This window comes from Tachypleus tridentatus, chromosome 4, assembly GCF_004210375.1.
Source record: "Tachypleus tridentatus isolate NWPU-2018 chromosome 4, ASM421037v1, whole genome shotgun sequence".
Taxonomy (NCBI): domain Eukaryota; kingdom Metazoa; phylum Arthropoda; class Merostomata; order Xiphosura; family Limulidae; genus Tachypleus; species Tachypleus tridentatus.
The window spans coordinates 103,776,641-103,799,249 of record NC_134828.1 but is presented as its reverse complement, the minus strand read 5'-3'; the positions used below and the strand labels follow the sequence as shown (position 1 = coordinate 103,799,249).

The 22,609-nt window shown below is 35.6% G+C and overlaps 1 protein-coding gene across 3 annotated transcripts in view; it reads left to right on the top strand.

Moving 5' to 3' along the window:
* The window catches only part of LOC143249810 (glycine receptor subunit alpha-2-like), a 31,962-nt gene extending 13,082 nt beyond the window's left edge, over positions 1 to 18,880 (top strand). For all 3 annotated transcript variants that reach the window (XM_076500292.1, XM_076500291.1, XM_076500290.1), the window contains 4 exons: positions 2,688 to 2,770; positions 7,634 to 7,768; positions 8,393 to 8,766; positions 18,266 to 18,880. In XM_076500292.1, coding sequence (XP_076356407.1) covers positions 2,688 to 2,770; positions 7,634 to 7,768; positions 8,393 to 8,766; positions 18,266 to 18,442 — 769 coding nt within the window. In that variant the 3' untranslated portion in view covers positions 18,443 to 18,880. The remainder of the gene's footprint in view (positions 1 to 2,687; positions 2,771 to 7,633; positions 7,769 to 8,392; positions 8,767 to 18,265) is intronic.
* Positions 18,881 to 22,609: the final 3,729 nt, after the last annotated feature.

Genomic DNA, 22,609 nt, shown 5'->3' with positions numbered 1-22,609 from the left:
AAAAAATATCATCCCAAAAAACGTGGTTTAAAAACATTATTTGCTTTCGAGTGCGGAAAATGTGCATGTTTAAAAATCTAAGACGTGTTATAATGATAACAATTATAATCGAACGTAGTTCACGTTCAAGCTAAAAAACAAACAAAACAGATTACTTCTTATTTATTTGTTCCATACTGCGTATCTTCTGAAGCTGTATATTAGCGGATTGTTTAAAATAAATTGTATGAACAATTCCACGTACGCAGGTGCCGTAGTAAACCAACACGTGTTATTTGAAATCTCTCAGTATTTTAAAATTTATTGTTACCTTTCTCTCAGTTTTTTGTTTTGTTTGTTATTTAACAAAAACTATGCCATGGGCTATCTGTGCTGTAGCCACAACGGGTATCAAAACTTTGTTTTTAGTGTTGTAATCTTCAGACTTGCCGCTGAGATATGTTAATGGATTAACAAAATAGTTATACATTTGTTATCAAATTACATAATTCCTAACACCATACAGAATTAATTTTACCAATGGTGGTAATTTAATTATTTTCCAACAATTTTTACCCGTCATGCCCACGTGATTAAGGTGCTCTATTTGTAATCTGACGGTCGCGAGTTCGGATCACTCTCACACCAAACCAAACATGCTCGCCCTTTCAGCCGTGGGGGCGTTATAACGTGATGGTCAATCTCACTATTCGTTGGTAAAAGAGTAGTCCAAGAGTTGACGGTGGATGGTGATGACTAACTACCTTATCTCTAGTCTCACACTGCTAATTTAGGAACGTCTAGCGCAGATAGCCTTCGTCTAGCTTTACGTGAAATTCTAAAAAACAACAAACCAATTATTTCTTCACAACGTCAATAAATCTGTTTCTTTTAGAATGTTTGTTCGTTTTCTTATAGCAAAGTCACATCGAGCTAACTGCTAAGTCCACCGAAGGGAATCAAACCTTTGATTTTAGCGTTGTAAGTCCATAGTCTTACCGCTGTACCTTTCAGAATAACGCGTAAGGCTACACAAAGGGCTATATTCGTATATCCATTCTTTATTTGAACCGATAAACTAGTGTTTTGTTTTTAATACGTAATGTAAAGCACGAGCCTTTTGACGTCTCGAGCACAAGTTAGTTACAATATTGTTGGAAAAACTGTCTGTTAATTGATTAACGAATTCTAATATTTAAACAAACGACAAATTTCGTTGATCTAGAACTGTAACAAATATGATTAAAAGAGTTCTAAGAGAGAGTTAGAGAAGACACTATTAAAGTGTTTACATATATAAACAAACTTCATCGGAACCGAAACCTGATACTATTGCTCCATTTTGTGTTTATTTTAAATGTTGGTGTGTCTACGAAAACAATCACTGAGCAAAAATGGAAAGTATTGGGCTATAATGTGCTCGTACGTATGTAGTATCTTAATAATAAAAACTGTTTCAAATAAACTATTTAAGAAAAATTCTGCATTTTTGAGCATGTTGGGGAATAATAGTTCAGTAATGTAAAACAACTTGAATGAGTTTGTTTTTTACATGGTGACGTCAGCTCTAAATTTAGAAGAAGTTTCAACAAGCACATGTTAATAGTGCTTTGGAATTAGCGAATGTTAATATTTTTAACAAAGAAGTTTGAGAATCTTAACTGTCCAACTAAGTCGAAAGTTTATGAATGAAAAAAAATCCATAAATGCTTTACTTATAGGTTCAAATTAATAACATCGTATTGAGAAAAGTTGTGTAAACTTCGACGAAGTGTCTGTTATGTATAACTTGTTTAACTTTACGTATCAAGGATAAAATTCATTTCGTGTTCAGAATATTTATGATGGGGTGTAAGGGTGGTGGTTACGTCTCTTTGAAACACATGATTTTCACCAACACTAACCATTCTGCAATCAAAGTGAGACGAAGTTTGCTAATCTTCATAATCTGGTTCATTGGTTCATTACATTTTGACAAAAGTTGAAGACGAAAATTAACACTTCTGATATAAAGAATATATAAAAATAAACGAAGCCTGCGATGGTTTTAGCATATTGAAATTGCTACACGTTCTACTGTAAGTCCTGTACACTGAATCCAAAAAGGATATTTTCTTCCATCACGTGCAGATTTTTCACAAAATGTCATATGTACTTTTAAATAAGTGAATACTTTTCACTGAAATCGGGTCATATTTTGTTATGCCTGAAATGTTTACAACCATTGGATATAGATTTCTCTAAGCCAGTCGCGACGGGAAAGTCTGATCGATGGTTCTAAAACCCACGAGGAACATGCCTCTAGTAGATAAACGGACCGCATGACGTGTCTCTGATGGATGGTATTTGTTTCTGCTGAACTTTGACATTATTTCTCTATTTTCAATATTATTTATTCGTCACCATGGCAACAAGAGTTAAATGAACCAAACATATTCTGTTATATTGTGATAAATTCGATCTCAATAAGAGTACTTTTTTCCTTCATATTTATATAAAAAAAAATCCTTAAGCGATAGGAAAAAAATATTATTTTTGAAATCTGTGTATCTGAATTACGGAACATTCGTTATTAAACCTAAAAAAAAAAAAAACTTTTATGAAGTTTAAATTTGCAGGCCTGTGTTACGACATCTATATTACTTTTGCTTAACTAACATTTATTTATGGATAACGAGATGATGAATACAGTTATATTTTCTTTATAGACTGAAACTGCGATTTTCTTGTATGATGGAGCTATCAAGTTTCCCAATGGACTTACAAGTGTGTACCATAGAGCTGGCGTCGTGTAAGTTAATCTTATAAGCGATATTCCTCTGAAGCAGTGGTTTATGTAGAGGATATTATTAAACATGACTTTGGTTGATTCTCATAAAGAGTTATTATTGAGTTTCCTGTTCTAACTATAGAAAAGGTAAGAAACGTAATAGCCGCTTTGCTTTTGGTTTGCTTTTGGAATTTCGCACAAAGCTATTCGAGGGCTATCTGTGCTAGCCGTCCCTAATTTAGCAGTGTAAGACTAGAGGGAAGGCAGCTAGTCATCACCACCCACCGCCAACTCTTGGGCTACTCTTTTACCAACGAATAGTGGGATTGACCGTCACCTTATAACGCCCCCACGGCTGGGAGGGCGAGCATGTTTAGCGCGACACGGGCGCGAACACGCGACCCTCGGATTACGAGTCGCACGCCTTACGCGATCGGCCATGCCAGGCCACGTAATAGCCGTTTGGTCTCTCTTTTGTGTAAAGCAACTAAAACTAGATGTGCACTCAACACATCTCCGTCACTCATTGTTTGTGATATTTGACTCTCATAAAATGTGCTTGTATATCAACGGTCACGACCAATTTCCGACAGAAATATGATCAAGTTTTACCAAAATCTGTTCATTTTCTACTGAGATAAAAATAAAAAAGTGTGAAAATTGGTCCCCATGTTAACAGTTTTTTATTTGTTTCATGACCTTGCTGTGGCCTTGACCTTCGATACTAACCCTTCGGAAACTAAAACCTTTTAAGTTTTGTCGTTGTACAAACGTACGCCAAATTTTCGTTGAATTTCATTCAACTGTTTTTAAGAAATCTTGCTGACAAACTCACACACAAACAAAAATACACATAGGTGTAAACGTAATCTCCGTTAACCTTCAGCCGTAGGTAATAAATATGAGTCATTATTGGATCTTATAGAAATATTACTCTATATTACACCCGATATTGCAGTGCCTTAAGGACCAAAATAACAACAGTTATTCTCCGTTTACAAAAATTCCAAAACCTTTTAGTTTGTAATATTAAAGCACAAAAAATCACCACGAGTCTGAAGATGTGTAAGTTGAATAAAGTACTTCACTTTTTCAGAGAGAAAGCCAAACAAACTTCTGTTATCTGGGTCATAACTGCTAGATTGGACTGAGAATTTCAACCCTTTAACAGTCAAGTATTTCGTTTTTATTTCAACAGTATAACTTATTCTTGTAGGAACATAATACAGTAATTACTTTTCACTTTGAAAAAAAAAACACACGTTTAAAATGACGTTATTTCTGGTGCTCAAGTACATTTTTAGACGTTGTTTAAAATCGTTTCCGTTGCGTTTTCAGAAATCAGATTTCCAGATGCAAGTTTTCCGTGGCAACTATAGTTTCTCGCGTTTCATAATGCAATATGACACAACCAAATATGAAAGATCTCTTTCTCACTGAGCGGCAAATACCAGATCATACTTAGATCAAATATATCAAAATCTAGCGTAATCATGAATCTGCCTACAGTACGACAATGCCTGCTTTCCGCCACCCGCTTGATGGCACTATTTATCAGTTGAAGTAGGTTAAAGTACTAGAAGGTTACGTTCATAAAACTGTCACGATACATACGACGATACAATAAGTTTTGATAATAAAGATTAGGCTTAAAACATAAGGAGAAGAACGAATAAAGAAAACCTTTAGAGTTACAGCTATAATAATACTTTTTTTTTCAAATATGTTAGTCCGTAAACTTAAGCTGAAGAACTCGAGGACCTCGCTTGAGTAAGTTTAATAAGACACGGCATTATCTTATCTTAAAATGAATAGAAATAATGATTTCTTTCGGAAATTGGCCTGAACTGAACAAAGTAACATTTGCATATAGCCGCTTCTAGTTTTAAACTAGAGGATGAAGTTAGAGAATGCTTAGTACATTATGTTCAAACAATTTTCAACATATAATTAGCAAGTCACGTGACAACAACAGCCGATAAAGAGTAGTGATGGAATGGCGTGTATCAGAACTACATTTTGACACTGTTTGTAACTTTCTTAGGTAATATGATAGCACCGAAAATATTTCGTTTGTGGAAAGCGTATCTAGGAAATCTTGTTCTCATACGCTAGACGAAAGGTTGCAATGAAAGGTTCTTTGCATTTTATATGACAGTTTAAGATGGAGGCGTTTACAATGGAAATGATACTGCACAGAGAGTGACATGACTGTAACGACGTGGTGAAGCCCCCGAACCGTTTTTATATGATTCACTCAGCCTGTTGTCAACATTACTCTTGGGTTACTTTTCTCATAACCGAATAGTAGGATTTAGCAGTCACTCTTATAACGCACTCGTGGCACCAAATTGCAGAGCGTGAACTTTTAAAAACGGGATGCAAACCAGAACACGCTAACAATTATTGCATGCCTAGCTCAAAATATCTACGAAATGTACAATATAAAATGGAATTTGATATTGGTGTGAGTTACTCACAGCTGAATAGACTGGAAGGCTGATGATTAGGGTTAATATGCTGCAGTGGTGTCACGTTACGATTTGTAGATTAAACGTACTAGAGTGTTAAAAATTGTGAGTAATTGGAATTGCGGTACTAAGTGAGCATCAGATGTTTTAAACGACATTTTCGGTCCTCTTGTTGATTAATAATTTTAACCTAGGGATTATTTTACATAGTAAATAAACATACCACTGCATACTGATTACCCTCACGCAAAGTGTCGTTTAATAATCATGTACTTTAAGAGTGCTCAGAATATTATGGAGTTAGAAACGATTGGTACTAATCACGAAACTGGATCGTCTTTAAAGCCAGAGACGTGCTGGAGTCAATTTGAAGAGAAGCAATGAAGTTGACAACTTTAATTTAGTTTTATAAAATTTAATTCATACAAACGCGGTAGTCGAGTGGTTCGCCTTTTGCTGCTTTAGAGAAGAGAAATACTGCTTCGCCACTTATTTTAGGGCCATCCATAACTGCACTAGTTACGAGATTAGAACTTGTCGTAAACTTAAAATAGTTTCGATAAAGCGAGAAAATATGAAAGCGTGTAACTTTTCCTTCAGTGGTTTCGTGAATAATTTTAAATTTTACTTGAATTTCAGACCAAAATATCTTCAATGACACCATTAAAATTAAAAGCACTAAGAACAGTTTAAAAAACTGTCCTGTACTCTTGAGTAGTATAAGCGCAAATTTGGCAGCTAGAATATGATATTATAAGGAAACGAATTATGTAGACGTTGGAATTTCGATGGTTATCATACACTCTTAATATTTGAAAGTATTACTTGTTTATATTGTAATCATTCTTGTTTACCTTCAGAAAATTATCGGGAGAAAAATATTTGTTAGTTTGTTTTGAATTTCGCAGAAAGCTACACGAGGGTTATCTACGTTAGCCGTCCCTAATTTAGCAGTGTTCGACTGGAGGGAAGGCAGCTAGTCATCACTATCCATCGCCAACTCTTGGGCTACTCTTTTACTAAGGAATAGTGAGATTGACCATCACATTATAACGCCCCAACGGCTGAAAGGGCGAGCATGTTTGGTGCGACGGGTATTCGAACCTGCGACTCTCAGATTACGAGTCGAACGCCTTAACCCACCTGGCCATGCCAAGCAAATATATATATTTTAAATCCAAATTATTCCAATAACGAGCCTGTAAGTGTATGGTGATTTAGTTTGCTAATTAACCTCTAGGAAAACATGATAATTAGCTAGTTACTATAAAATTTAACTTCACATTAAACTTAAATATTCTAAAACTATCCGCTTTATTCTTGTAGCGCTTGAGATATTTATTTGTTTACATTTCCATATAATTAATCTTTAAGGAACGTCGCCTAAACTTAGCGTGCGTTTGTTTATTAGAAGCCTGCTGTCAGAAGGTAATCCTTACTTTTGTTTTAAATTGTTTTTACATAAAATAATTTTTGCTAGAATTTTTGCCTTTATTGTTAAGCACAAAAGTACACAGTGAGCTATATATTGATGATAGCTCACTACGGGTATCAAAACCTGATTTTTAACATTATAAACCATTACATTTACCGATGGACCACTGCGGATGGTTTGTTACAGAAACAGTAATTACGTAAACAAGTGTATAAACCATGTACAAAAGCAAAATATTTTCAAGAGCCAAAATGTAAATGATTTTTAAGTTAGCCGGGTTTTATGGTTCTGAAACATCATGGCCTAGCGTGTTAAGGCATGCGCTTCGTAATCTGAGGGTCGCGGTTCGCGCCCAAGTCGCGCCAAACATGCTCGCCCTCCCAGCCGTGGGGGCGTTATAATGTTACGGTCAATCCCACTATTCATTGGTAAAAGAGTAGCCCAAGAGTTGGCGGTGGGTGGTGATGACTAGCTGCCTTCCCTCTAGTCTTACACTGCTAAATTAGGGACGGCTAGCACAGATAGCCCTCGAGTAGCTTTGTGCGAAATTCCAAAACAAACAAACAAGCTGAAACATCAATCTAATTTAGTTTTGGAATCTTTTCATAAGTACCTTCCTTTGTTTTTAATAAGTGCTAGATTTTTTACAAAAGAACCTATGGTAATAATTACCAGTCTTAACAACGTTCTTGAGCATTTTTTAAATAGTCAGGAACATTCTTTGCGCTATAAGTGATTAATATTATATACAAAGAATGCTTCTGGCTGAGAAAGACATGCTTTTTAAAAAATGCTCAATAACGTTGTTAAAACTGGTAATTATTACCATAGGTTCTTTTGCAAAAGATCTAGCACTTATTGGTAAACACACTGATTAAAAACCACAAAAACGACATTGACAAACATCCTAAATGTGACACAACTGAACCGTGAGCTCGAAAGGAAAAAGTGATCGAAAAACCATCCTTTATTCTACAGTTTCCAAGACGACGGACGAACTCCGACTGACGTGGGCACAGAAGAGCCCCATTACTCTGTTTGGTAGTCTGAAACTCCCACAGTTTGAAATAGAAAAGGTTAATACTTCTTTGTGTAGGGAAAAATTTCATATTGGTAAGTTTACAGTTTTATCTTTACTTTGGAATTTGGGGAAAAACTGAGCGAAAGACAGAAAGGAGGGGCCCAATTTATTTTTGAGCTTGTAACTCGTGTTACTGTATTAGATGGGTTACAAGGATTCCATACATCACCAGTAAAACTATTTAAACAATACTTTTATTCATTGTTAAAATTAAGGGCTTTAGCGAAGAAGATTTGTTTTGTTTGTTTATTTTGAATTTCGCGCTATCGTGGGCTATCTGCACTAGCCGTCCCTAATTTAACAGTGTAGGCTAGAGGAAAGGCAACTAGTCATCACCACCCACCGCCAATTCTTGGGCTACTCTTTTTCCAACGAATAGTGGGATTGATAGTAACATTTTTCAAAATAGCTTTTCAATTTATAACATCAAAAACAAAATATAATATACTTTGTTTTATCTATCCATATATTATTCGCTGGAAAACTTGTAAACAGTCAATATTTATTACTGTAAGACTATCGAATAAGAATAACTAAAAATGCAAGATGCGATATTAATAAAGTAAAAGATCAATATCGTTTTATGGTTTCTACTGTCAGGTACAAATCAACCTATAATGAGGTACGTTACATGAAACGTTTGTTTTGTTTTCAAGGAGAATACAGCTGTCTGGTTGCAGAATTTTATCTTCAACGATCTATTGGCTATCATCTTGTCCAGTCTTATCTTCCTACTATTCTTATTGTGGTAGTATCCTGGGTATCTTTCTGGCTGGATATTGAGGCTATCCCGGCTAGAATTACCCTTGGAGTAACCACACTTCTGACAATTTCTTCCAAGGGTTCTGGAATTCAACGTAACCTGCCTCCAGTATCATATGTAAAGGCTATCGATGTTTGGATGGGTGCCTGTACGACGTTCGTTTTCGCTGCTTTGATTGAATTCACCGTGGCGAACTTCTTGTGGAGGAAGAAGTGTCGAAACGAAGACCCACACTTGTTATCTGCTTCATGCTCTTCTGGATACCAGGTGAGCTAAGTGCCTATTTATCATGTTTTCTAGCGGACTTTCCGCTTCTAATGTTTGTTACAAATTCTCTTCCCCTTGAAATTAAGGATTTTTTTTAAGGTTTAACATTACTTTCCTTGTCTTGTTATGGCGCTCGACTCGTATTCTGAGGGTCGCGGGTTCAAAGTACCGTCGCATCAATAACGATCCTAGAAGTTTGTTAAAAATACTTGAAAAACATGTTTCAAATACACTAAATATAGTTTCACAATTTCGTAAAAAAAATTGCATCTACATGGCGATTTCAACACATTTCTTTACAGTGGTGCCTTACTCTGAATTCGTTCATTGTGACATGTTGTATTCCTAGATATCAAACTCACCATTTTATAATGGGGCTTTTTAAAACAGTTAACATTTAGTAATGCTTGTAACTGTAAACAAGAGTAGCCAAGAGCTGGGGGTCCCATTCAACAGCTGTTTACTTCTATCCTATCAGTTCAGAATTACCAAAAGATAATACTCTGCGAAATTATTAAGTATGTACAGATAATCAAATATTTCTTTGGGTGTGTTGCTGGTGGCCCAATATCGCTAGGTGGTTAAGGCACTCGACTCTTAATCCGAGGGTCGCAGGTTCGAATTCCCGTCACATCAAACATGCTTGCACTTTCAGCCATGGGGACGTTATAATGTGACGGTCAATCCCACTATTCTTTGGTAAAAGAGTAGCCCAAGAGTTGTCGGTGGGTGGTGATGACTAGCTGCCTTCCCTCTAGTCTTACTAAATTAGGGACGACTAGCTCAGATAGCCCTCTTGTAGTTTTGCGCGAAATTCAGAAAATAAACAAACAAAACAAATCTGTTTTGTTTGTAATGTTTTCTTCCAGGTTTTTTTTTTTACTTTGACTTCTACCTATAACCTCAATTTTGTACAACATTAAATAATTTTTAGCTACTTTCTTATAACGTTGAAAAGTTTTACTTGTAATATTCGTTACGTTCGTTTATTTTTTATATTCTAAACAATTTTTTTTTCGTTTGTCGTTTCCTTGCTTCATAAGTATAGTTTGCCCTCGTTTATTAATTTTTGACTATAACATAAACTTCACTTCCATACCGCCGAAATTGAACCTAACTACACGCTGTTGTGAATACACTACAGTCTTGTCCCAACCTTTGTGTTTTGGGTTTAATACGATGCGTCAAGGGTTCAAACTACGACATTTCTGTTGAGCAGTAATATTGTTAAATACCGTCAAGTCCTATAGTAAATAAACATGAGTTATTCACCTTATTTTAAAGCAAAATTATTCTCGTTAAAATCCTTAACTGGAAAAGAGCAATAATTATTAAAGTATTTCTGTCAGTTATAGAATTACCATTTGTAAATAGCGAATTGTTGGACCGATTGTCACCAAATTTAGTAGTATGTACCCTTAAACTCATGGAACTCAGGGTTTAGGTATAAATCTGCTGTGTTACCACCGCAGGGGTTCTATATCCTGCTCGTGCGTTGAACGGGTACGTGAGGTAGTATACTAAACCACTGAATTTGACTTCATTAGATAGGGACTCAAACTCCTAAGTAACGTGTATTATATTTATAGAGAACAAAGCATTTGTTGTGAACTAGTCAGTTTTACCATATCAACAACTGTAAATGATAGACTAGCTTTTTAACAGAAGTTTTAGTTATTATAATTATTAATTTTGTTATTTTTGAAGGATTACATATTATAGTTTGACGTATGCTTAATTCTTAAGCCTGTGGATGTAATACATACGATCTCGTACACGAATTTTTATAGAACAAGGAGATCTGCATTTAAACAGTTCTAATATATATATATTAACCTAGACTCTTAATATAGATCTTAGAATATATTTGTTTGTTTGTGTTTTGAATTTCGCACAAACCTCCTCGAGGGCTATCTGTGCTAGCTCTCCCTAATTTAGCACTGTAAGACTAGAGGGAAAGCAGCTAGTCATCACCACCCACCGCCAACTCTTGGGCTACTCTTTTTACCAACGAATAGTGGGATTGACCGTCACATTATAACGCCCCCATGGCTGAAAGAGCTAGCATGTTTGGCACGATGGTGATGCGAACCCGCGACCCTCAGATGATGAGTCGCACGCCTTAACACGCTTGGCCATGCTGGGCCACTTAGAATATATATTTTCTCCGGTATTACAAACGTTTTGAATGTAGTTATACTTTTCGTACAATGATTTTTGTAACTACTTGCTTAATCAATGTAATAACGAAATATTTATATTGACTGGACGTATTTTTGGAATTTCCCTACCTAATGCTAAAGAACCTTCCTTCGGGGCAATAGCCTTTACGTGGTATGACAAAGATTCCAAAGGTGATGAAAGGTGGCCTGTTTGATTCTCACAAAAAAATCATTATTATAGTCTGTATTTAGTTCACAAAAGACCCAAGAAGATTATGGCGATTTGTAACGTAAGAAATATGAGTGACGTCATTTTTATTAATTGTAAACAAATATAGGACAACAAGCACATTGTCAAGTTATTGTTTTGGAAATACCCTTGTCCTGATTAGCCCTGGGCAATAATAATCACGCACACACACTAGTTGTTATTTGCCCTTCTAAGAAAATCAAAGAACTCGAGATCCTTCTTCGTCAATCTACGAGATTTGCTACGAGATCCTTCCTCACACGATTATACCACTTGTACTGTCAGAACAACATAATGAACAGTTTTACATGGTATCTGACAAAGTTGTATTCTATCATCATCAGTGATTTGAAACACATTTCTTCCATAGGTGTTTGGCTCCGAACACAACTAAAAGTATTAGCTTCTGTTTCGAAACTTCCAAACGCCTCATTTTGTCCTGTTCTTGTTCGAACGAAATATAATACCAGTCAACACCGGTTCAGATTCTCTAGTTCAAGTGTTACTGAATTGGTTTTCATGCTTTTAATTTAGTGAATAACATTGCACAAAAAACTATTAAATAAAAAAGAAACAAAACTCCTCGCTCCGAGAGAAAACAGTTCGAGTCTGCCTGTATTAATAAATACACATGCTTCGTGCTAACAATGTTTGTGTTGTATCCCTGCTTCCTGTACATAGAATTAACTATGCTTGTGTTTTATCCTTACTTTCTGTTCATAGAACTAACGATGTTTGTGTTGTATCCTTACTTCTTGTACATATAAATAGCGATGTTTGTTTTGTATCCTTACTTCCCATACATAAAAATAACCATGTTTGTGTTGTATCCTTACTTCTTGTACATATAAATAACAATGCTTGTGTTGTATCCTTTAACGAAAATCACAGCAGTCCGCTTCACTTTTTCTTTAGCCCTAGTTATAATTTATAATTAGAAAAAAGTTCACATTTCCAACATTCTCAATCTAAGAATCACGCAGAAAAAGTATTCTTTGTGTAATAAATTACTTACATATAAAACCGTTGTTATCACTATCAGCCATTCAACAAATATATTGTTCCTCACGTGTGAATCTTTTTTCACATTTATTTTGCATTTTACAAAGAAAATGATATATATATATATATATACATAATTTTACACACGAGATTATTAAATTAATAACACACAATTGAAATCATATCACTAATTATTTCTTGCTCACTTTAAAACTAAACGCAGATAGCCCTCGAGTAGCTTTGCGCGAAATTCAAAAACAAACAAACAAACACTTTAAAACTAATACGTACAAGTGGATAATTAACAACACAGGTGTTTGCATTAAGACAGTACCAAGACTCATCTAAGGTTATTCTCAACTGCACCACCTATACTCAAATATCGATTAACTGTTTGTTACAAACAAATTCTGCAACAAAAGGAAATGCATAACTTAATTTACTGTAAACAAAGTAAGAAATTACATTTCTGCATTTAAAATAAAGGTGTTTAATAAATTTTGAACGCATTTCTTTAATGAGTGTTTTTCAAACCACTATATAGTTGAAGAGAACGAAGAAATAAAATAATAAAAGCTGACAGAAAACAAAAACCTGTTAAACGATAAACAAATTCTTATATATCGTTTTCGTTTCAGAATATAAAAGAAATCATTTTCGGTTTTGTTCCTCGAATTTTTGTCATCGTTTTATTTCCTATTCCGGTTCAAATCCCTGATCATCAGTACAGAATAGAGTGATGCCACTCGTCAAACCACATGGTATACATCTTAAGCCAATCACTTTCGTTTGTATTCTAATCGTCCCCAAAGTCTTACTTTTTTGTTTGCAACTAAAATAAATAATTTTCAGATTGGTTATCGACTTCTACAAGATAGTTTTTGTAATTGTTTTTTGTGTAGTACGCTTTGTTAGTGACCATTGTTAAATATGAGATAAGTGGAAAGCATTATGATGTCTGATATACTTTACAAACCGATACAACAATATTCACCCGGGTTTCTCACCAAAAATGGACCCAAAGTTTTCACAGTGAAATGCATATTCTAGTTGGATTACAATATATAACAAATTTTTTACTTTTTCTTGTTCCTGAACAGAAAGTGTTATTTTCCATCTGCTATTGGCTAAAGTAAACGGAAAAGACCTATTTCTTTCTTCAAACTTTTCCTTTGTGATTTGGGACCGTATAACGAAAACATGATGGGAGACTATATTTGGGAGCTGATACGTGAAAGTGATTTACATTACAGTCGCAAATCTCGAAAAACTACTCACTTCTAAACATTTTTGTATAACTTTAGTATAAATACATGTAAATTTTGATTCATATATTGTTATATTGAGATGTTATGTAAATGAAAATGTGCAAATTTGCCCGTTTTTACACAGAAAATAAGTTAATTTCTTAATTTCATTATTCAGGTCACAAAAGCAAAGTTTGAAGGGAATAATGGCCATTTTGTGTACTTTTACAACATAAGCAATTAAGAATTAACACATACTATCCAGGAACAAAATTTGTGTTACACAGTGTTATCACTATTTTGGACACGGATGACAAGTGCTTTTCGATTAGCTGTTTTTAGAGATATTAATCATTAATGCTAGAGAAACACCCAATATTATACATCTTTAAAAACCGGAAAATAAAATAGTTGTTTAATCGAGTTGCTCTACAGATGAACCAACACGTAATTAAACCTTCGTATTTTAAAGCTCAAGCAAACACTTCAAACATCATATGATTTGTCTAAGTTGCACATCCAAATAAAAATGTTGTTTCTAATATAGCTGCCAACCAGCGAGGAAATAACCAGTGTTTTACTTTCTGTTGTTCTCTGATCAACATTTCCTAAATCAGGAATGACTACGCCAAAAAATTAGGGTCGTTGACCTGTCTGTTTAGCCATATATTACATAAAATGGAGTACAAGTTAGAAATATCTAACTCCAGGCTTCCAAAAATAGCTGGATTATATAGTTATGTATTTTTGCTAACTTAGTATTTGTATTTCTGTAAGAGTATTGGAGAAAAGTGTTTGTGTGAGTTGGGATCGTGTGTGTATTGAATCATATGTAAACAAAAACATTTCCTAGTTATTTATGTCATATAGAAACCTGTGTAACTTAGCATAAAGTTTAGAATAAATCTACACGATATATTGTCCCCACATATCTTCTGTGAAACTGCAATGAATAAAAACTAGAAGTTTGTTTCACGTAAGTTCTAGAACTTTATTCATCTGAAGAGTTCAAGGGTCAACATACAGATGTGTTTGATAAAATATACTCTTCAAAAAAAGAAACGCAAAAGGGATATTTTTGTTATTTTAAAGAGAAATATATGTAATAACGTTACAAGCTCAAAGTATGTGATGTTACACGTGTTAAGGCACTGGTTGTCAGACCAAAATGACAATAAAAGTTGTGCACTTTGAAAACGGAGGAAAACATCGGATTTTACGCCAAAACGCATTCGTGTCCAATAAATTTGTTTGAGAGATCTGCATGTTCTGCAAGTGCAACATGTGCAAAATCCCCATAAAAGTGACGGGTTCTCGGTTTCCATAGCTCAGTGTTAAGCCACCGACACGCAATACAGTTACGCCAAGACCGACTGAAGCACAACGCAAAAACGCCATTGGTCGCTTGGAAGCAGGCGAATCTCGATCAGATGTTGCCAGAGCTGTGAATGTCCACCCAAGCACCATCACAAGGCTATGGAATCGTCACCAACAACATGAATCAACTTGTAACCGTCCACGATCTGGCAGACCTCGTGTGGCCACGCCCGCACAAGATCGCTACATCCGGTTACGTCACACTCGGGATAGGACCACCACTGCGACGTCTACTGCCTCAACCATACCAAGACTGCGTAGGATTTCCGATCAGACCGTACGCAACCGTCGACGAGATTCTTAGGCCCCATGTGCAACCTATCATGGTGAACGTCAACGACGTTTTTCAACATGACAACGCCCGTCCTCACACAGCCCCACTCACCAATGTCTTCTTGAGACACCACAACATCAACGTTCTTCCCTGGCTCTCCAGATCACCAGATTTAAACCCCATCGAACATCTTTGGGACGTGTTGGACCGACGTCTGCGACGGCGACAACCTCAACCGCAGACTCTACCTCAGCTTGCAGCAGCTTTGTAGGCTGAGTGGACAGCCATTTCACAGGATGTAATTCGTCATCTCATCGCTTCCATGGGCAGGAGATGCCAAGCAGTTATTGATGCTCACGGGGGGGCATACTCGTTATTGACGTTAAACTTCACCTAGTGAGCGTGGACTTCGCCTTTGCAGACTTTGGATGTTCAGCAGTGAATGTGCAAAGTTTCACACATGTCATACAGAACTACCCGGAATAAACTTGTTAACAATATGTCTCAAATTTTGCCTTTTGCGTTTCTTTGTTTGAAGAGTATATTTTAAAGCAACTTCATAGAAAAAGTTAGACATATATTACTATAATGTACTAATATTCAGTGCTTGGTGGTTTTGTGCCCTTTATAAGCTCTTTACCCTATCTTAGAGACTTATTGCGCCCATCTGTGAACTTATAACATTGAGAACGGGATTTCGATACCCGTGGTTGGTACAGCACGGGTAGTTCATAATGTAATTTTGTACTTCATGGCAAACAAAGAAGCCTCCCAAGCTTAGTGCAGTTATATATCCATTACTAACGATATGGCTAGGTGGTTAGGGCGCTCGACTCGTAATCTGCGGGTCGCTGGTTCGAATCCCTGTCGCACCAAACAAACTTGCCCTTTAAGACGTGGGGACGTTACAATGTTACAGTCAATCCCACTATTCGTTAGTAAAAGAGTAGCCCAAGATTTGACGGTGGGTTGTGATGACTAGTTGCTATTCCTCCAGTCTTACACCGCTAGATTAGGGACGACTGGCGCGAAATTCAAAAACAAACAAAACAAATTAGCGTATAAACTTGGAGGAAGAGGTCTAATGCACCTGACCCTCCTGGGTATTTAACATCTCTACCTAAATACCAACACAGAGGAAGCGAAGCGTATAAACTTTTGAATGGTCCAAAGAAACAAGACTAAAACGTTTAGTCGAACTAACACAGAATAATAACTCCCAGTGTACGATTTATGATTTAAGATAATTTTACCTAAAAATAAAAAGTGTATTTGAAGGTCAGAGTAAATTACAGCTTCATATAGAATGAGTGATCAATTTTGTGTTTTAAATTTCGCACAAAGCTACTCGAGGGCTATCTGCGCTAGCCGTCCCTAATTTAGCAGTGTAAGACTAAAGGAAAGGCAGCTAGTCATCACCACCCACCGCCAACTCTTGGGCTACTCTTTTACCAACGAATAGTGGGATTGACCGTCACATTATAATGCCCTCACGGCTGAAAGGGCGAGCATGTTTGGTGCGACGGGGATGCGAACCCGCGACCCTCAGATTACGAGTCGCACGCCTTAACACGCTTGGCCATGCCGGGCTGTATGTGATCGATTCGTTAGCCATTGTTCTATTTTACAATATCTGACTTCTTGCTATCCATTCGGGTACTTCTGGTAACTTAGGATTAAAAAAACCCACAAGGTTTGAGATTAAATGTTTATTCCCAATACTGCTATTAAACAACCGTAACATTTATCATTGTTTGCAGTTATAATTATCGAAATTATGCAATTTTTAAATTACACGTTCTTGTAACGACTTATTTTATCTCCTTAGCGTATATATCTTTACTTTGATAGAATTAAGTCTCCTCTCCATTGTAACTTCATTGTACCTGCTGCTGTATTTAATCTTAGCATGGAACGATTTTATACTTGTATTCAAAAACTTAATATATATATTTTAAAAGCATTTGTGTTTAAGCCTAGACTACGATTGACCAAAATAATTGCTAATAAAACGTAAAAGAAAACAAATAAAGTGTCACGTGGATTTAATTTTAACGAAGTTTGTTTTATTGGTTGATACGTCTATAAACATTTATCATTAATTAATAATGTACTGGTTAGCTTACATTTCATAACAACTTACATACATATATATCACAGTTATATTTATGGATGGACACTCATGTTTAGTTAAAAAAAGTTAATTTAACATGTATTTCATGACCTTATTGCACCTGGCGAAATGTAAAGGAGTCTGGAGTCATTCTAACACTGGTAATACCTGTAGTACGGGGCCCGGCATGACCAGATGGGTTAAGGCGTGCGACTCGTAATCTGAGGGTCGCGGGTTTGCATCCCTGTCGCGCCAAACATGCTCGCCCTTTCAGCCGTGGGGGCGTTATAATGTGACGGTCAATCCCACTATTCGTTGGTAAAAGAGTAGCTCAAGAATTGGCGGTGGGTGGTGATGACTAGCTGCCTTCCCTCTAGTCTTGTACTACTAAATTAGGGACGGCTAGCACAGATAGCCCTCGAGTAGCTTTGTGCGAAATTCAAAAACAAACAAACAAACAAACCTATAGAACGATATTTGCTGTTTTTTGTATCATTTAACATAAACACTGTACAAAACTAAATAAGTGATGTAAGTTCTGGAAAATATTACCACGCTAAACGAAATATCAAGTGGAGGATCAGTGTGGAGCTTTATATTAAACAGATTTTTGTTACAGTTATTTCATTCAGTATATGTGTATAAGTACACTTCCATTAACAGAATCTGTTTATTTAAAAGTATCAGTATACTAAAATATGTAGCTTCCTCTTTTGTTGTGCAGTATTTATCGTTGACAACTGAATAAGTTATTGTTTTATTTGTCCCCTGCTAGTACAGCGTTAAGTCTACGGATTTACAACGCTAAAATCAGCGGTTCCATTCCCCTCGGTGGGCTCAGCACATAGCCCGCTGTGGCTTTTCTGTAAGAAAACACACACTCGTTTTATTTATTCATTCTAATATTTGAAAGTTAACCAACATTTTCGTCTACCTTCTTCTGTATTTCTGTTCTGATAACAATCGCGATAAAAAACCTAAAATATATCTGGTATGCAGGATTGTATAGTTAAAATGTTAGTGGCTTAATAATAAACTTTCAAATTTTTGTCAATTATTGCGTTTTGATTTCAGAAAACAATTCTTCCCTTCAAGTGTGGAGCCAAGGATCAAGGTCTCTACCTTAAAAGCAAGACTTCTCCTGTCACCAAAGTCTACGCAAGAAGAGTTGACCAGTTGAGTCGACTCATGTTTCCTCTGTTGTTTGCCCTATTTAACGTAGCATATTGGGTTTATTATTTAGGAAATTAATGAGTCAAGCTCAATTCCCCGGATATTCAGATATATAATGATATACGTTTTCTTCCTTTTGAGCCAGCAGGACAAGTATATCCAGCGTTCACCAGTCCTTGTTGTTACCTTAAGAGACCCATAATTTTCCTCCATAGTAACAGTCATCACTATTTCAAAGTGTAAATTCTCCAGTAATGATTCCTGCAGATCACTTCTTTTAATAACAAAGAGATATATTGAAATAGTTCTTGTTTGTGTTGTTAAACCACGAACCTGAGCGTAGTACTGGTCGTCTTGTCCAGCACCGAACTGTTAGCACCAGTGGGGAGACTTTAATGAAACAGTATTAGGTATTTGGATGAAAAAAATATCCACAAATAGTAAACATTTGAGGATATCCTATCTTACCATTTTATCTAGCACGTTCGATTGGTTTAATAAACACTTGTACTTAAACCGTAAAATAACATTTTTTATGATTGTTAATCTCATTCTTAAATAAGTAATGTATTGTTGTATTAGAGAGCTTTAGTTTGTGTACAGCAAAAAAAACAAAAAACATTTCTACAAGCTATACTCTTTCTTGAGTTTGTTTACAAAAGAACATAAAACATTAGAAAATAGCATAAAGTGATATTTCGATTACATGATACACAGTTTGACTTGAGTAACTGAAGAATGATCTTACTAGGCTCTGACGTACGTATTGAACTTTCTAGTTTCTGATGTGTGTATTGGTCTTTCTAGGTTCTGATGTGCACATTGATCTAGATACTGATGTGTGTATTGGTCTTTCTAGGTTCTGATGTGCATATTGATCTAGATACTGATGTGTGTATTGACCTAAACTCTAAAGCGCGTATTGATCTGTTTAATTTCTGAAGACGGTATTGATCTTACGAAACTCTAAAGTGTGTATTGCTCCTACTAAGTGTGTATTGATCACACGAAGTTCTGAAGTATATATTGATCCTACTAAGGTATGAACACTGTACTGATCCTAGTAAGTTATGAAGTATGTACTAATCACACTAAGTTATGAAGTATATATTGATCCTACTAAGGTATGAACACTGTACTGATCCTAGTAAGTTATGAAGTATGTACTAATCACACTAAGTTATGTATTGCTCCTACTAAGGTATGAACACTGTACTGATCCTAGTAAGTTATGAAGTATGTACTAATCACACTAAGTTATGTATTGCTCCTACTAAGGTATGAACACTGTACTGATCCTAGTAAGTTATGAAGTATGTACTAATCACACTAAGTTATGAAGTGTGTATTGATCCTACTAAGTTACGAAGTGTGTATTCATCCTACTAAGTGACGAAGTGTGTATTCATCCTACTAAGTTATGAAGTGTGAATTCATCCTACTAAGTTATGAAGTGTGTATTGATCCTACTAAGTTACGAAGTGTGTATTCATCCTACTAAGTTATGAAGTGTGTATTCATCCTACTAAGTTACGAAGTGTGTATTCATCCTACTAAGTTATGAAGTGTGTATTCATCCTACTAAGTGACGAAGTGTGTATTCATCCTACTAAGTTACGAAGTGTGAATTCATCCTACTAAGTTATGAAATGTGTATTGATCATACAAAGCTCTATAAACAAAACAATGTACTGTCAAACATTTGCTTTTCAGGACATAGAAACAAATGCTTTGTTTGTTACGAACTGAATGTCACATGACAGCTCTTGTGATCTTCAAACGCTTCTTCATCCAGTTTATGACAAAATATAAACTGCGGAAATCGTTTTCTGTTCTCACTCCATTGATTATACTGTAACTTTGAACTTTAATGTTAAACTAGACTTTTCCAGTACACCATCACTATAGCAACCCAACTCTTTGATAAAGCGCTTTTCGCTTGAGACTGAAAGAGGGAAATTTCACTGATTAAATGAAGAGAAAATATGCGCACTTTGATTTTTCATATATACATTAAGCTCACGGGTTTTAATAACAAAAAAGCAGGACTATTTCTTAGTTAATTTTTTAGAGATATTTTCTCTTACGTTTTTTCGAAGATTATAATGCTAGCACTTTCACCAGCAATACTGGACGGAATATTTTAAGAAGCGGATATATACTACCTTTAAAAATGTAGACCCCGAAACTCACGTTTCGTAAGTGTAGCAACGCGCATACACGCTCGTGTTAATCCTGTAGTCCTTTCTGTGACGGCTTGTAAATTATTTAGCGAAAGGACGATAAATCTAATAACATAGTTTTTCTTAGGTAATTTGGACGTAAGTTTTAATGACGTACACTGGTACATTCCTGATGTTTCTGTGGTACTTTCTGTATCAGAGTAAAACGTTCACACTTAATTGGTACCTAATTATTAATTACATAAGCTTAAACCTCCGAGTTGAGTGCAATGTTCGTGAAAGGATGTTATTATTTAATATGTGAACAGTCAATGTTGTTTATGAAAGCATGTCGTAACTATTCCACTACATTTCACTAATTGGCGGGCTCTCATTCGTTCAAACTAATGCATTAATCTCCACTGAGAATATTCGTCAGCTATATATATAGTATCAAACTTGTGGTCACATAAATAATCTATGTGCGATTATGCACGTTCTATGTCTTTCTCTTTCTTTGTAGCTAATGCTGCGGTTAAACGCACGCGCGCACTTTCCGCTATCCATCATCAAGGCCTACTAGCTGTCAGTAAAGGGTTTTCTGGTATGTAAAGACACCTTTTAAGGAACTTCATTATGATGAATTAGCTGCATCTAGTTGAGTGTTGTAAATCGGATTGCTACGTGAACAGGTAGACCAAAGAGAAATCTCCTCTAAAGTTACACACTTCTGTCTGAAAAACTACGTGAACAGGTAGACCAAAGAGAAATCTCCTCTAAAGTTACACACTTCTGTCTGAAAAACTACGTGAACAGGTAGACCAAAGAGAAATCTCCTCTAAAGTTACACACTTCTGTCTGAAAAACTACGTTAACAGGTAGACCAAAGAGAAATCTCCTCTAAAGTTACACACTTCTGTCTGAAAAACTACGTGAACAGGTAGACCAAAGAGAAATCTCCTCTAAAGTTACACACTTCTGTCTGAAAAACTACGTGAACAGGTAGACCAAAGAGAAATCTCCTCTAAACACACTTCTGTCTGAAAAACTTAACAGGTAGACCAAGACCAAGAGAAATCTCCTCTAAAGTTACACACTTCTGTCTGAAAAACTACGTGAACAGGTAGACCAAAGAGAAATCTCCTCTAAAGTTACACACTTCTGTCTGAAAAACTACGTGAACAGGTAGACCAAAGAGAAATCTCCTCTGAAGTTACACACTTCTGTCTGAAAAACTACGTGAACAGGTAGACCAAGAGAAAACTCTCCAGGTAGACCAAAGAATCTCCTCTGAAGTTACACACTTCTGTCTGAAAAACTACGTGAACAGGTAGACCAAAGAGAAATCTCTAAAGTTACACACTTCTGTCTGAAAAACTACGTGAACAGGTAGACCAAAGAGAAATCTCCTCTAAAGTTACACACTTCTGTCTGAAAAACTACGTGAACAGGTAGACCAAAGAGAAATCTCCTCTAAAGTTACACACTTCTGTCTGAAAAACTACGTGAACAGGTAGACCAAAGAGAAATCTCCTCTGAAGTTACACACTTCTGTCTGAAAAAAAAAATTAATTAATTTGAGTTCCGTATGTTGCCACTTAAATACGGTGGATTTTATATAATGTATCAACTGTTGATAAATTATGAATGAAGTTTAGAAAAAAAAATGACAACCTGTATATTCTACTTTCTATAGTAACGCCTCATTTTTAAATGCATACCAATTTAATAAATGGAGAAAAGTATCCAAACTATAAAACATTTACATATGTATTAAATTTACTAAATTGTTTCGAATACATTCAATATATATATTTACTTTACGTATGTACATGTTAAAATGAATTTATCTTAATAAATACTAAAATACCCTTTACTCTAGTGAAGCGTATTCATTTGGCTAAAGATTAATCACGTGTTCGTAATCATGTGCAAATTTTACACATTCTTAGAAAAACAATTTTGTTTTTGCATTTGTCAGGCTCTTTAAGACTATATATATATATTTGTTTGTTTGTTTTGAATTTTGCACAAACCTACTCGAGGGCTATCTGTGCTAGCCAACCCTAATTTAGCAATGTAA